The 16,993-nt window shown below is 45.3% G+C and overlaps 1 protein-coding gene across 3 annotated transcripts in view; it reads right to left on the bottom strand.

The window, feature by feature from the left end:
- Positions 1 to 16,993, bottom strand: part of GTF2F2 (general transcription factor IIF subunit 2) — a 196,372-nt gene that overhangs the window by 135,542 nt on the left and 43,837 nt on the right. For all 3 annotated transcript variants that reach the window (XR_012799933.1, XR_012799934.1, XM_075591111.1), the window contains exon 5: positions 15,696 to 15,731. Coding sequence is in view for 1 of the 3 variants with exons in the window: in XM_075591111.1 (XP_075447226.1) it covers positions 15,696 to 15,731 (36 nt within the window). In the remaining 2 variants the exon portion in view is untranslated. The remainder of the gene's footprint in view (positions 1 to 15,695; positions 15,732 to 16,993) is intronic.

Below are 16,993 nucleotides of genomic sequence, written 5' to 3'. Positions count from 1 at the left end.
TCTCCCTCTGTGTCTGTCTCTCCCTCTGTGTCTGTCTCTCCCTCTGTGTCTGTCTCTCCCTCTGTGTCTGTCTCTCCCTCTGTGTCTGTCTCTCTCCCTCTGTGTCTGTCTCTCCCTCTGTGTCTGTCTCTCCCTCTGTGTCTGTCTCTCCCTCTGTGACTGGTCTCTCCCTCTGTGACTGTCTCTCCCTCTGTGACTGTCTCTCCCTCTGTGACTGTCTCTCCCTCTGTGTCTGTCTCTCCCTCTGTGTCTGTCTCTCCCTCTGTGTCTGTCTCTCCTCTGTGTCTGTCTCTCCCTCTGTGTCTGTCTCTCCTCTGTGTCTGTCTCTCCCTCTGTGTCTGTCTCTCCCTCTGTGTCTGTCTCTCCCTCTGTGTGTCGTGTCCCTCTGTGTGTGTGTCTCCCTCTGTGTGTGTGTCTCCCTCTGTGTGTGTGTCTCCCTCTGTGTCTCCCTCTGTGTGTGTCTCTTCTCTGTGTGTCTCTCTGTGTGTGTCTCTGTTGTGTGTCTCTCTCTCTGTGTGTGTCTCTCTCTCTGTGTGTCTCTCTCTCTGTGTGTCTCTCTCTCTGTGTGTCTCTCTCTCTCTGTGTGCCTCTCTCTCTCTGTGTGTCTCTCTCTGTGTGTGTGTCTCTCTCTCTGTGTGTGTGTCTCTCTGTGTGGTCTCTCTCTCTGTGTGTGTCTGTCTCTCTCTCTCTGTGTGTCTCTTCTCTCTGTGTGTCTCTCTCTCTGTGTGTCTCTCTCTCTGTGTGTCTTTCACCCACACTCTCTCACACTCTGGATCTCTTATTTACCCTATATATCTTAACTGCCCTATACTACACCGAAATAATCTATACTGCTTTCTTCCAGATCTGACTCAAGCTTCACACGGAAGACATCGGAACCCCCCCTAACCCAGAAGACAGGTAGGGAACACATCTCCCCCAATGTATAACATTGCAGGAATGAGGGAACCTGGACATTGAGGGACTGCGGATCAGGTAAGATCCCAGGCGGGATTGCTGCTTTAGACATTGTGAAGCGGGAACGTCTAGACACTGGTTAAGGGGTTATTCACACCTGGCTTTTATTTCTAGATCCGACATACACTGGCGACACACTTTATTCGAGCTCGGCTAGTCCCACGAATTCGGGTATACCCGGGTGTATTGAGGTTTGTGACTGTTTTTCTGCCCGAGTGCATTGAGGTATTTTCCAGGCAGGGATTGAAGCATTTTATTCCCTCTGGCTGCAATACTGCACAGTATATACATATATACTGCATTACAATTCATGAATTTATGCCATCTGGTAGACACCGCGAAGCATTGCAGCCTATTAAATCCTAATCATTATCATTTAACAGATCAGCCCGCCGTCAGCCAGGCATGAACCCAGGCTGGGAAGGCAAATGCAACGGGGCTTGTCAGAGGTGAGGAGCGGCGCATTCCAGGTATCTGCCAGGTACATACTGGGTATTTGCTCGAATAAAGTGTGTCGGTGCAGTACATATACACACACACACACCACACACCCACACACGTAACAAGGACTAATTGTAGTATAATGTAATACAATAAATACATTTATGTCAAAAACGAATGTTGTTCTGACTAGGAATTTATTAAATGTATTTTATTTATATATTTTATTTTAAAGCGGGGTTGGGGGCGGGACTAGGGGCGGGACTAGGTGGCGAGTAGATTTTTTGGTTGGGCGAGTAGATTTTTGGGTGATTTGTCGAACACTGTATCTGTATATATATATATATATATATATATATATATATATATATATATATATATATATATATATATATATATATATATATACACACACACATATATACATATATATTATTTATTTATTTTTCATTCAATGTGTGCATCAATACACTGAGAAGTGGCAATTGCACTGCGGTTGAATACACCCAAGTCTAACTAAATTGGGTGTTAGATCATTGAGTGTCACGCTGCGCTCACCACAAACAGCACGGAAGACCGCGGGGCTGAGGTGGGGATAGAAAGACACCGACCCACAACCATGCAGTCCTGTCTGGAATGCGTAGTCCAAGTCGTACCGCGTCGTAGGGTTGGGGAGGTCAGGGTAGTCAGGGTACTTGCCGTGTTCCGGGGTTGGAGAGTAGAGGATGGTAGATTTCCGTAGCCAAGGTCCAGGGTAATAGAAGGTAGAATGGTCGAGGGCGAAGCCGGGGTCAAAGCGCTGGAGAGTGTAGGAATCCAAAGAACAGCCAGGCTCAGGACAGGAGAGAACAGACAGGTCAGACCAAGCAAAGTTCAAGCCAACTAAACAGCAGCGGTGAGCACAATGCATAAACAGGAGTTTATGCTCAGCAAGGAATGCCAGACAGGAGCAGGTATATATGTGGGAAGGATCCAATTACCTTGCAGGGGTGTGATCCGGTCCTCCAATGGTGTCCGGGCGGCAGTAATCTGAAACAGCCTGCAGGTCAGGCTTTCCTGGTGATTGCCTTGGTTGCCGAGCAACCCGCGCGCGTGCGCGATGCGCATCGCGGAACGCTGACGTCACGCGGGCGTGCGGCCGAGTACCCTCCCTGTGGGAGGCGCCGGCAGCTCCTTTCCGAGCGTGCGTGTACTGCCCTGGCCGTGCGTGTGCGCATGGGTCCGCCGTGTGACGCGTCAGCGGGGCGGTCTCTGACCGGAGTTGCGGCAGATGTGACAGTATCCCCCCCTTGAGGGGAGACCTCCGGGCGACCCAGGGATGGTTTTTCAGGGTACCTGCGGTGGAAGGCATAAATGAGACGGTTGGCATGTACCTGACGATGAGGGATCCACTCTCTCTCTTCCGGGCCATAGCCTCTCCAGTGTATGAGATATTGCAATCCTCCTCTGGACATTCTAGAGTTGAGGATGGTCTGTACCTCATATTCTTGTTCACCCTCTACTAGTATGGTTTGCGGAGGTTTAGGTTGTCCTTTGGAGGATGAGTCTTGTAGACATGGTTTTAGAAGGGAGGAGTGAAAGACGGAGGGAATTCTCATATTTTTAGGCAGTTCTAGCCGGTAGGTTGATCCTTTTAGTGATGCGGAAGGGACCAATAAAGCGCGGTGCCAGTTTGGGTGAGGTTACCTTTAAACGAATGTTTTTGGTGGATAACCAGACCCTTTGTCCTACAGAGTACCCTGGGACCTCTCTTCGGTGACGGTCCGCTTGTCTCTTCTGTAGTTTACCAGCGTGCTGTAGGTTAAGATGGATTTTCTGCCATAAGTCTTGTAAGTGGAGGATCTTGTCCTCTGAGGCCGGGACTCCAGACTTCGAGATAAGAGAAGGGAGTGCAGAAGGATGGAAGCCATAGTTGACCATGAATGGTGACTGTTGAGATGATTCATTCCGAAGATTGTTATGGGAGAATTCTGCCCACGGGAGAAGTTCCGCCCAGTCGTCTTGAGTATCAGCAACAAAACACCTTAAGAATTGTTCCAGAGACTGATTGGTGCGTTCCGTTTGCCCATTGGTCTGGGGGTGATAGCCTGACGAAAAGTGTAGTGTGACGTCCAGACTCTTACAAAAAGCCCTCCAGAACCGGGAGATGAATTGGGATCCTCTGTCAGATACTATGACCAGGGGAGTCCCATGTAACCTGAAGATCTCCCTGATGAAAACGTCGGACAACATCGGTGCGGTGGGTAGAACTTTCATGGGGATGAAGTGTGCCTGTTTTGAAAACCTGTCCACCACTATAAGTATGGTGTCCATGCCTCTAGATTTAGGCAACTCAACGATAAAGTCCATAGATATGTGTGTCCATGGACGTTCCGGGATAGGTAATGGTTGAAGGAGACCCGCAGGTCTGTTGTGTGGCGTCTTGTTCCGTGCACAAGTAGAGCATGTAGCTACAAAAGCTTGAATGTCTCTCCGCATGTTGGGCCACCAGAACGTGTGTTCGATGAGCTCAGTAGTTCTTTTGGTGCCAGGATGACCAGCTGTCTTGGATGAATGCCCCCACTCCATGACTCTCCTCTGGTAAAGAAGTGGGGTGAACAAACGATCCTCCGGAACATTGAGTCCTGCTGGGATGTTGTTCTGGGCCTTGGTAATATCAGACAAGGCGCTGAAAGTATTGGCTGCCACAATGCAAGTGGATTGAAGAATGGTCTCCTGCTGTTCCACCTTGTTATCTTCTACCAGGAACTGTCGAGACAAGGCATCGGCTTTAATGTTCTTAGAGCCTGGGATATATGAAATAAGGAAATTGAAGCGCGTAAAGAATAAGGACCATCTTGCCTGGCGAGACCCGAGTCGCCGTGCTCCCTCAATGTAAAGTAGGTTTTTATGGTCTGTTAATATCGTGACTGGCGTTTCCGTGCCCTCCAGTAGGTGTCTCCACTCCTCTAAGGCCAGTTTGATCGCGAGGAGCTCACGGTTACCCACGTCATAATTCCTTTGGGCGGAGGAATTTTTTTTTTAGAAAAATACGCACAGGGGTGAAGTGGAGCTTGAGGGTTCTTTCTCTGGGAGAGTATAGCACCTGCTCCTACATCGGAGGCGTCAACCTCTAAGGAAAAGGGTAATGAAGAGTCTGGGTGTACTAAGATGGGTGCTGAGGCGAATGCCGTTTTTATCCTCTCGAAGGCCTGGAGAGCTTCGTCAGACCAATTCGTAGGGTCAGCTCCTTTCTGAGTGAGCGCCGTGATGGGTGCTACTTCCGATGAGAATCCTTGAATGAACCTCCGGTAATAGTTGGTGAAGCCGAGGAACCTTTGGATAGCCTTGAGGGAGAGAGGACAGGGCCATTCGAGTACAGCTTTGACCTTGCTAGGGTCCATAGCGAGACCGGTGTCCGATATGATGTAGCCGAGAAAGGAGGTAGATTTTTGGTGGAAATGGCATTTCTCGAGCTTAGCAAACAAGAGGTTCTCTCTTAAGCGCCGCAAGACTTGTTTGACGTGAGTAGTATGTTCAGGCATGGATCTGGAAAAAATTAGTATATCGTCCAGGTATACTATCACATGACGGTCCAGAAGGTCTCTAAAGATGTCATTTACAAAGTCGTGGAAGACCGCAGGGGCGTTACACAAGCCAAACGGCATGACTCGGTACTCGTAGTGCCCGTCGCGAGTATTGAATGCTGTCTTCCATTCGTCTCCTTGTCTGATTCTAACCATATTATAGGCGCCTCTGAGATCCAGTTTGGTGAAGATCCTAGCTCCTTGGAGTTTGTCAAATAATTCTGCTATCAACGGAAGGGGGTAGCGGTTCTTTATGGTGAGTTTGTTGAGACCGCAATAGTCTATGCAGGGTCTGAGGGTTCCGTCCTTTTTTTTGACGAAGAAAAAACCTGCCCCAGCAGGTGATGAGGATTTTTGAATGAACCCCCTTTGGAGATTCACCTGGATATAGTCTCATAGCCTGGGTCTCAGGTATGGATAATGGGTATGATCCTCCTCTCGGGGGAATGGTACCGGGTAGAAGATTGATTGGGCAATCGTACGCACTATGTGGCGGAAGTTCCTCTGCCTGGCGTTTGTCAAAGACATCGCGAAACTCTTCATATATCCCCGGTAACTGTATCCTGTCAGGATCCGTGACCTCCAGACCTGCCACTGCCTTAGGAGCAGACATGCAATGTTCCAAGCAATAGGAACTCCAACGTAGAGGCGTGGACTCTGTCCAGTCAACGACTGGATTGTGGATCCGGAGCCACGGGAGTCCCAGAATAACGTCCGTGGAGGGAGTGTGGATAATATCCACTGTTATGGTCTCGGAGTGGAAGTCACCGGTCGAGATCTTATGGGGCACAGTTTGCAAGGAAATGAACGCGGGCTGCAAGGGTCGTCCGTCGATGGCTTCAAGGGCTACCGGTCGATCTTTGGGTACCAACGGTATCCTATTCTTGATTGCGAACTCTTGATCAACGAAGTTTCCCCCTGACCCAGAATCCAGAAAGGCCCGTGTCTGTACTGTGAAGGTCTCACCGAATATGGAGATGGGTAGGTAAATCCTAGTAGAGTGTTGAGGAGGAGGAAAGGTTGCAGTACCCAGCGTGATCCTCCTTATACTCACTGGGCTTTGGCGTTTCCCGGTTTAAGTGGACAGTTGATCACCAGGTGTCCGTTATTGCCACAGTAGAGGCACAGCCCTGCTCGTCTTCTCCGTTGCCTCTCGATAGGCGAAAGACTAGTCCCTCCCAGCTGCATGGGTTCGTCTAGAACGGGAGTTGTGGAGAGTAGAGGGCCTATGGTGGAAAAGGAGGACGATTGTATACCTCGTGGGTGTTTGTTTCTCTCCATCTTTCTCTCTTGGAGACGCTGATCCATACGGATACACAGGTTTATCAGATTTTCCAATCCAGCGGGGCGATCAAGAGAGGCCAGTTCGTCCTTCAGACGTTCGGACAGTCCCTGGCAGAAGACTGCAGATAGGGCCTCATCGTTCCAGCCGGTCTCCGTAGCCACCGTCCGAAAATCCAGGGCATAGCGAGCCACAGTACGGTCTCCCTGGGAAATATTAAGCAGAGTAGATGCGGCGGTAACCTTACGCCCTGGGGTGTCAAACACCCTTCTGAACTCGGCGATGAAGAGGGCGAGGTTTGAAGTCAGATCGGGATGTTGCTCCCAGATAGGAGATGCCCAGGCTAGAGCGGCGTCAGTCAGCAAGGAGAGTATGTATGCGACCTTTGATCGTGAAGAAGGGAAGTGAGAGGGAAGCAGCTCAAACTGTATGGAGCACTGGTTCAGAAACCCCCGACAACCGTTGGGATCCCCTGCATACCGGTTGGGCGTTGGTAGTCTTGGCTCAGAGGTATGTGTCGTGAGTGAATGGTTGCAAGTGGGGCGGTGTTGGTTGTAGATAAGGTCAGGCGTCTAACTTGCTCAGTAAGGGTATCCACGTCTTGTTTGAGTTGGGAGACTAGTTGTTCCTTAAGTGTGAACGATCCGGTAAGTTGCCGGAAGCATTCCTCATGTGTGTCTAGGCGTCGGGCCACCTCAGCGGCGTCCATGTTTGTTGGGCTGAGCATATTGTCACGCTGCGCTCACCACAAACAGGACGGAAGACCGCGGGGCTGAGGTGGGGATAGAAAGACACCGACCCACAACCACGCAGTCCTGTCCGGAATGCGTAGTCCAAGTCGTACCGCGTCGTAGGGTTGGAGAGGTCAGGGTAGTCAGGGTACTTGCCGTGTTCCGGGGTTGGAGAGTAGAGGATGGTAGATTTCCGTAGCCAAGGTCCAGGGTAATAGAAGGTAGAATGGTCGAGGGCGAAGCCGGGGTCAAAGCGCTGGAGAGTGTAGGAATCCAAAGAACAGCCAGGCTCAGGACAGGAGAGAACAGACAGGTCAGACCAAGCAAAGTTCAAGCCAACTAAACAGCAGCGGTGAGCACAATGCATAAACAGGAGTTTATGCTCAGCAAAGAATGCCAGACAGGAGCAGGTATATATGTGGGAAGGATCCAATTACCTTGCAGGGGTGTGATCCGGTCCTCCAATGGTGTCCGGGCGGCAGTAATCTGAAACAGCCTGCAGGTCAGGCTTTCCTGGTGATTGCCTTGGTTGCCGAGCAACCCGCGCGCGCGCGATGCGCGTCGCGGAACGCTGACGTCACGCGGGCGTGTGGCCGAGTTCCCTCCCCGTGGGAGGCGCTGGCAGCTCCTTTCCGAGCGTGCGTGTACTGCCCTGGCCGTGCGTGTGCGCATGGGTCCGCCGTGTGACGCGTCAGCGGGGCGGTCTCTGACCGGAGTTGCGGCAAATGTGACATTGAGGAAGCAAGAGAGGAGGAAATTGGTGACGGTGCTGCCTACAGAGTGGGGCAGGCGCGTGATTTCCCATGAGAGCTGCGGTCTGTGAGCCTGTCCGTCTGCAGTGATGGTAGAAGTGAAAAGACATGAGAATACAGGCAGGTGGAAAGAGGGGACGACTTGGCAGGAGACCCGAGGCGCAGGAGCAGAGTGATACCAGCTAAGCGGACCGGGTGCAGCGTGAAGGTCCCCACACCACCACCAGATCAGGAGGAGCAGCGAGATAGGGGACGACTTGGTAATCTAACTAAGGCGCTGTAACAGAACTGTATCTCTGCTAAGTGGATGGAGTGCAGAGTTCAAGCATCGTGAAGGTCCCCAAAATATCTCAAGTAAGTGCACTGCAAATTGATGTTTTTTTTATCTTCCAGCTGCATATCATCACGATTACCAACTATTTGAACTTTTGGTTATTACACCATGAAGCTTTGATAAGTAATCCATTAGAGAATATCCTTATACGAACTGGGATTTACATATTTTTTCTGATTTTTATACATTTTTTCTATTTTTTATTAATTTCAATTGACCATAATTCATCTATTTAACATCATATGTGGTTATATCCGCAGTATAGCGGAAAACTAAAAGTACAATTTACTTACTTTTAGTTTACAATATACTTATTATACACACACCAAAACTGCTTATAAATTAGGGACATAGACACTGCAAGTCTTACCCCACAAATCCCTCAATTGGGTATAATCTTGAATCTGCGCCAAATGCAATAACACATATACCTTTGGGTTTTTGTGTTAAAACCAGCATTCAGGCAGCACCTACTAGATATTAACCCCTATATTTCTGCGCACCTGGCATCTTTGACAAATTACATATATATATATATATATATATATACAGGTAAACCCCGTTATAACGCGCCTCGTTATACCGCGATTCGTTTTTTTTTTTTACACACTGCACACACTGCACACACTCTCACTGCACACACACACTGCTCATTGCTCACACTACTCACACTGACACACACTGCACACACACTGCTCATTGCTCACACTGCACACACTGACACACACTGCACACTGCACGCACACTGCTCATTGCTCACACTGCACACACTGACACACTGCTCATTGCGCACACTGCACACACACTGCTCACACTGACACACACTGCACACTGCACACACACACACCCCTCCCAATACACATATACATAAATCAGCCTTACCTTGGGGATGATTGGTGAGGCATGTGGTGACGGGGAACCCGAAGCCGGGACCGGAGGGGCATCCCCCCTCCCATCTCCTGTCCCGCGGTGACAGGGGAAGCTGAAGCCGGAGGGGCATCCCCCCTCCCATCTCCTGTCCCGCGGTGACAGGGGAAGCTGAAGCCGGAGGGGCATCCCCCCTCCCATCTCCTGTCACGCGGTGACAGGGGAAGCCGGAACCGGAGGGGCATCCCCCCTCCCATCTCCTGTCCCGCGGTGACAGGGGAAGCTGAAGCCGAAGCCGGAGGGGCATCCCCCCTCCCATCTCCTGTCACGCGGTGACAGGGGAAGCTGAAGACGGAGGGGCATGTGGTGACGGGGAACCCGAAGCCGGGACCGGAGGGGCATCCCCCCTCCCATCTCCTGTCCCGCAGTGACAGGGGAAGCTGAAGCCGGAGGGGCATCCCCCCTCCCATCTCCTGTCACGCGGTGACAGGGGGAAGCCGGGACCGCGGGGTGAATATGCGCTGATGCGGCGGCCATTTTTAAAAAAAATTAGCGCGACCCCGTTACTAACGCGGTGGTCTCGGGGTGGACCCCGAGGACCGCGTTATAACGGGGTTTACCTGTATATATATATAATTTTTTTTTTTTCAATGTGTGCATCAATACAATCTGCACACTGCCAAGTGATTAGCTAAGCTACAGATGGATCCATTCTCCTGTAATCAATCGCTGGCTCCGGGTTATTTAATTCAGTTCTTGCTCAGCATTTTGGGCAATGTAGTCCTAGAATAGGATTGACTGGGCAGTTACTAGATTCAATTGGTGCACTGCTAGAGAGAGTGTGAGGCTCAAGAGCCAGAGCCTATCAGAAAGCGAAGGGGCTGTCACTTTAGAAATGCTTCCTACATTAGAAACATTAAAAAATGTCTTTAAAACTATTTTTTTAAATGATACAAGTATTTTCTCATAGTACAGAACTGATTTATTAAAAAATAAAAAAACACATGTAGGATATTGCTTGAACTGCTGCTTTAATTGAGAAGGATAAAGAAACAATGCACCAACTTAATTGTAAATACAGAACATGAACAAACAGAATAATTAATGTATACATTGCTTGGTGTTATAAGGGACCACAGTGCACGTTCAGATAATAAAATAAAAATATTGTTCGGCCTGGAAAATGTATTCCTTGGTCTCCGAGTCTTTAAATGAGTAGCTTGCTTGATACGAGCACCCTCTGTTACGAAAGCATAACCATATTTTTTCAAAATAAAAGCGGAGCTTTCCTTTGAGAGATTCAAACATCCAATGTGGTGAAAGATCATGAAAGTGGCCTTGCTGCTAAACCCCCCCAAGCTTCTCATTGAAGAGAGGAGCACTACCGACCTTGAAGCAGAGAGGCATTGAGGTGGGTATTACTACATGTGGCTATACCAGAATAATAGGTGGGGACATTCTGTTTATTGTACAGTGTTACAACTGATGATTCCAAGAAAATTATTCATATTCCCTGTTATTGTTAACACATTTTCAACTTTAAAGATGCATGACAATGGGAATTATCATTGCTGACCCATTAATGAGCACAATTTTGGTGAACAGGCTTCTAGTAAGAGGATTCTCTAATTCAGCAACTATTCCAAGTGGTACTACATCATAAAAAAAAATATTTCCTTCAGAACAGGGTTAGAACACCTAACGGTAAAAAAAGAAAAGGGCTTGTGTGCAGTAATGGGCTAACCACTCCAGAAATCAGTTCCCCCAATTTTCCGGGTTTTAGACCAAATCCGTCCACAGATTGGGCACTAAAAAAATCAGAGCGGATCAATCAGAATCCGCCATTGGATACAATCCGGGTGGATTTTTAAGAATCCGCACTCAGATTCCATAATGAATCCGAAATCCGCTGCTCTCTTTCCCCCCTCAGATTAAATCTGCGTGCACATTTTTAATAATTTGACGGCGGATTATTAATCTGCAATGTGGATTGTCAGTGATAGAAAAAAAAAAAAAAAAGAAAAAAAATCTGAGAAAAAGGGCAGATCGCCCTTTTTGAGACTGATCACAGACGGAAGGAACCAGGGTGGATCAGAATTCGCAAACATATTTTTTGCCTATTCAGCTCCAGGTATATACTGAAACAATTAAGCGCATCTTCATGCATTGGTATGCATTTTTATGATGAACACCTGAATTATTGTTTTTAGAACACACGAATAAACCACAGTAATATAAAGGGTATAGTTTGTTCAATAGCAGGCTACAAACTTTTACAGATGTAGACTCTAAATTACACAATATGGGCAATATTTACCAAGTTCAACTATGCCTTCCAGTGTCATTTGAATGGGCTGTAAGGCGTCTTCTGGCTCTAAAAGGTGTCTTATGGAATAGCACTGCTTAGTAAATATGGCTCTACAAATGTATTAGCATTGCCTGCGCACATGCGCAGAATGTATCACCAGCAAACCGCAAAGTATACAAAGTTCCAAGGAAGTTTCTACAATGTAATAGTGACTGAGCACCTGTTCTAATACAGTACATACTATTGGCCAAATGTTTAGAGCTTTCCATTGATGTAAAACCATTGACAGGGAAGCAAAAGTGCAGGAAATAAAAAGTGTGAAATATAGATGGACACACAAAAATATTTCTACATTGATTTTTTTTTAATTAAGCAGCCTCCAAAGATATTCGCCTATATTCATTTTTCACTCCCAAGAGTGTAAAGAATAACTGCTGTTTTCAATTAGCAATGGCTTGGTTGTTTCTTGATTACATGCAAATGAGAAAAGTTTTTAAAATGTTCTGAGTGCTTTTATTTCTGGTGTTTATCAAAATCAATTGTGCGAGGGATAAATCTATTTAAAAAGAAAAGCTTTGGCTTATTTTGTCATTTTCTAATGAAAATAAAATAAATAAATTCAGATCAGAAACCAACTAAATTAAGTCAGGGCCACTACCGTTTTGCATTGCCATATAGAGCAGATGGCAAATCCACCTCTAATTAATACATGAAGTGATTAACTTTCACTTATACGGGGCAACATTGCATTCTGACCTAATGATTTATACAGCATCAAGAAGATGAAAAACAAAATAATGAAGCATCACCATTGTTACCTAACAGGAGTGTTGTCTGCTACCATATGGGTATCCCATCAAGACCTCAACCCTACCTCCATTCCATTAGCTTCATCTTTAAGAAAGTTAATTGCAACAAGAGAGCTCCCTGTTGCTAATCTTGGGATATTAATGAATACAAAGTCACACAGAACTGATGGCCACATTATAATACACAATGGCGAGCCACATCTGCAGCTTCATCTCACTGTACCCCAGATAACTTACTTGACATGATAAATTGGCAACCACAACCGTAAACCTTCTATTTAAACCACCAGGTATAATCTGATAGATTTATAATAAGAGTTTACTTTAGGAGAGTAGAGGCATTTTCACCCCCATTGTAACCCCAAACATGGCGCTCTGCATGACGAATAAAAAAATGCAGCAGTTTCTTCACATTAAAGCACTACATTTATCTAAGCTGCTGATTGTGAGCGATCGGCCAAGATCCTGCTTCCCAGCACACGCAATGTGGCTGCCTATTGCAAAAGAATAAGCGGTGTTACTCCCTAAACTGTTGCTATAGCAACACAAGGAAGCTTCATAAAGTAAAAGACATTAAATAGGGCAGAGTGAAAAGAAAATGCAGTATTATCGAATACTGTAATTTATTTTAAAAACCCAGAATTTTGAATGAAATACTGCTTTAAAATAACATGGTACATCATCCAAATTGGAGGACAGCTGTTTATCCAAGACCATTTTCTGAACTATTCAAGTAGTAAGACCGATACCGGGAACTTTTTGCTATTAACGATGGTTTAAATGGCTCTGGTGGGATTCACCTCCTACGGTATCATGATTTAACTGGTTGCTAGATATTGAAGACAACTGGGTCACTCACCCGTCAGGAATATGAAGCAGGGTTGCGGGAAGGGAAATGCCTTACCAGTAACAAGTCTGTTTATTATGGTTGCTTACTCTTTTCTTCCGGCTATTTGAAAATATACGTCATGCTACACTAATACCGCTACGGATGTCACTATGTACATTTAAGAATTATATTAAGGTTTTTTCTGCCAGTCCAACAATATTGTTACAGGATTTGCATCCGTCATTCAGATCTGGAGACCATGATAGCAGTAGTGCTACTTTGTAGGCTGTAGTACAGGACATTGTACCTGCACCAGACCCCAGAGGCACAATTGTTGCTATTTAGCTTCACAGTATCGTATGTGAGAATGCTGTGAGTACAAGCACATTAAAGTGTAGGTTTGCTATATTTGCAGGGTACTATCCCACTATTCACAACAAAAGATGCAGACATGTCTAAGACATGCAAATGAACATACAGTAATATTTACAGTTGCTATATATATATATATATATATATATATATATATATATATATATATATAGTGGGTTTGGGGTTTGAGCGTGCTGGGAATGTGTGGGTTACTATCCCACTATTACAAGTATTAACTCTTTGAGGGGCACCCCTCATCCCTTGTGGATCTAGCAATTTATGGGTAGTGTGCTCTTATCTCCAGCTTCCACACCAACATCTGTTTTTTTGTCCACAGTATATATGTACATATACCCTCACACCTCATTTTCCCTTTATTTGACCCAATAAAGTTTATTTTAATGGTTAATGTCTACTATTCAATATGAATGGCCTCTGATGCATTATTTGAACCCCGGGATATCAATTTCCCCTATTTACTTGTATCCTCCATGAGTGCAATTTATAAGGGATCCTGTTTGGATTATTTCTCTTTATCATCCCATTTTGTAGAACTATTCAGGTAGCACCAATAATGTTTTCAGGAAAGAAAATTAAACCATTTAAACAGAAATGACAAGAACCTAATGGTTATAAGATAAGTTGGGAATAATATAGGATACAACGTAAGCAATCTGGCAACTTTATATAAGGGAGTTTTGGGAAAAGGAGCTTATGGGGCCACAATGTTTCCGCTTTTCTTAAGCATGGCAATCAAATGGAGGTCCTTCAGAAAACCTGCTTTAGGCATTTGTGGAACTTTGGTGCTACTATAGGTGGCTGAATATCCACTTAAAGATATAGCGGCCCCCCTAGCCATAGGCGGGGGGGCTTCATGACCGGGGGGGGTCCGGCCTTCCCCTCGCTGGCCCGCCCCCACACCTCCCTCCCCAGGACAGGGGAGGAGTTCCAGGAAGGCCTACTTAAGGCCAGGCTGGCGGGCAGCACATCCTCTTTGGCTGCCCGCCAGACGATTTCCCACCCACCCATCCCCTTAGTTAGTGATTGCAATCATGTAATGAACGGCAGCAGAAGGTTGAGCAGGGCAGGGTATTCCCAGGAATGTGGACATATGCATTGTATGCCGTGTTAATGGTTCTTTGTTCCGTTACAGCACGAACAGCTGATACTGTGCTGAGTGAAAGGACGAGGTTCCGAACAGGAGGGGTCATTGACCAGTTTTGCCTTTGTCGCGGCGGCTCTTGGGGGGTGGGTGCTTGTTCTTGCCAGACTGGGAGCTGGGCCGTTTGAGCCCGGGGGGAGTACGAGTGGGCAAGGTCAGTTATCCATGACCTCGAGAGCCCGCTCGCGTAGGGGACACGAGGTCAGCGGTTCGAGGGCCGGCTGACCGTCCCCTCCCCCTCCTGTCAAAGGAGCACACTCTGGCAGGGAGTGCATTTACCCCATTAGGTTTTCTGTATAAATAAATAGCCGCGGCCATTTTACCTCCAGCTCCCGTTTCCTGTCTTTATTTGTACGTTGCATGTGGGTACAAGGCGGGGGGAGAGGGGAACCGCCTGGAACCTCCCTGGTCATGTAATAAAAATAAAGACAGCCTCAAAATGTATACAACCTATGTAATAGGCATAATGTGATACAAAGTTAAAGAAGTTGTCAACACTTGGTTGGCAACAGTGTCAAATGAGCCATGACACCTACTTTGAGAACTACTACCCTCATTCAAGCAATGAATTTGTCCGTTGGCATGACCTCCGCTAATCCACCGTCAGAAAGACAGAGAAAACATAAACCACCTCATGACGGCACTGTTTTCTGGAATAGAGTTTCTGTTTCTCTTAAAGTCGTAACAATTATTAATATAAACAAATTGTACATACAGGGCGGGAGCAGACCATTGTGAAGCGCATCTTCCCGACGCATTATACCTGTGAGAGTGACTACATTATGAAACACGTTAGAGGAAGATGCACAACATAGAAAGGCTGCTTCAGTAGCATTCATTAAGGGTTACACCAAGTTCTATGATATGCAGGATCAGTAAAGCCAGGTACTGTAGGATGTAGTTTACAGGGTTATGTCAGATCTTTGCTCAGTGGTGCCCACATTGCCGCATTTCAAAGAGAACTATTCATTCAACTATTTAAGAGTTGTAGAGAAGTGTCATTGATACTTTAAGAAATTTACAAGAAATGAACAGGCAAATGAATTTATGTCGCAGCCAGATCTACATTAGCATATAAACTTTGGTCCTTACTGTATAACAGAGTTCAGAAATGTCATGAATGAAACCCATGTCAAATACAGTCATTTTGTGCTAACCAGATAATCAGATCAATTAATATATTATTTGCATCCTACACAATACCGCAGATTACTAGTATATTGTAGCAGAAGTGTAACAAAGAGATGCTCTGTAAAAAATGATATAGTTCATGTGTGTCACTTACCATTGGTTTTGATTTCAGATTTTTCATCGGACTGACCTGCAACAGAATAAGAACAAAGATATTTGTATTCATGAGTAAAGAAAACAAATGTATAACATGAATAAAAATAGCATTTAATGACTACGTTCTTCTTCTGTTCCATTCTGGATATTTTCGCAGTAACTATACATTTTCACTCATGGAAAACGTTTGTTTCTGCATTTATATTTGTATATTAAAAACACAAATTTAAGACAATATGTAAAATTATTACATTTCATTTAGAAGAACTAATTTCTATTTAAATCATACTAAAACATAAAATGATATCCATTTAATAGCTATCAAAATCCAAAAGGTCCAAATGAGTGAGCTCTGGGACTGCAAGTCTAAAGAGGTTAGCTCTGACTAATGAGGAAGACTCCCTGGAAACGCTTGCACTCCACGATCAGAGAAGTTAATCACTGATTGAATAAAATATGTATTTTATACCAAACAGAAAAGGCTATACTTGTATATTTCCACAAATGTTTAAGTGTAAAGGCATAAAATATACAACATTCTCTGTTAGCATTTTTTGTCTTGCATTTCTAATCTGTTCTCACTGTATATTGTCAAAGCTTGTCACAAGAGATTGCAGTGTTCTTCTACAGATTGCGAGGCTAAAACGGCCACTGACTAATGCAAAGCTCTGTTTGGCTGCTTTACACAGCAGACACGGATTTCTGAATACATATAATTATCTATGGAAAGGTATGTAATTATCTATGGAAAGGAATGTAATTATCTATGAAAAGTTATGTATTACAAAGCCTTAAACCAAAATTCTAATACGATGAATACTCAGTATTATATGTGGGAAAGTATATATTTAATAGCCAACTACTACATTTTAATATCTGAATATACGCATGAAAACCAATAGAATATTATACTATATTTTATATTCATATAGAATAATAAATCTTATGCCTACAGATACAGTAACCCAAACACAATGACTACACATTGTAGCAGAGATTCAACAAATATGAGCCAATAACTAGAGCTTGGTGAACCCTGCCATAGTTCTACACAAGGTATATACATTAAAAAAAACCTGAAGTGGCACCATTTATACAAAGCATATAGAACTTATGAAGAAGGTGTGGGTTTTTTTGTTCCTTTATTATTCTTTGCCGTTTTATGTGTTTTCTCACAGTTCGCTTCCATGCTGTTTCTCTTGCCCGTCTCCTACTTTAATTGGTTGAAACACCTACCCATGTTTAATATACAATGCATTATGAAATTGACAGGATTACAGTTACAAACCTTAAAGA

Source organism: Ascaphus truei, chromosome 3, assembly GCF_040206685.1.
Source record: "Ascaphus truei isolate aAscTru1 chromosome 3, aAscTru1.hap1, whole genome shotgun sequence".
Lineage (NCBI taxonomy): Eukaryota > Metazoa > Chordata > Amphibia > Anura > Ascaphidae > Ascaphus > Ascaphus truei.
Note: the sequence above shows the minus strand (reverse complement) of the source record. Positions and strands in the feature narration are given on the sequence as shown.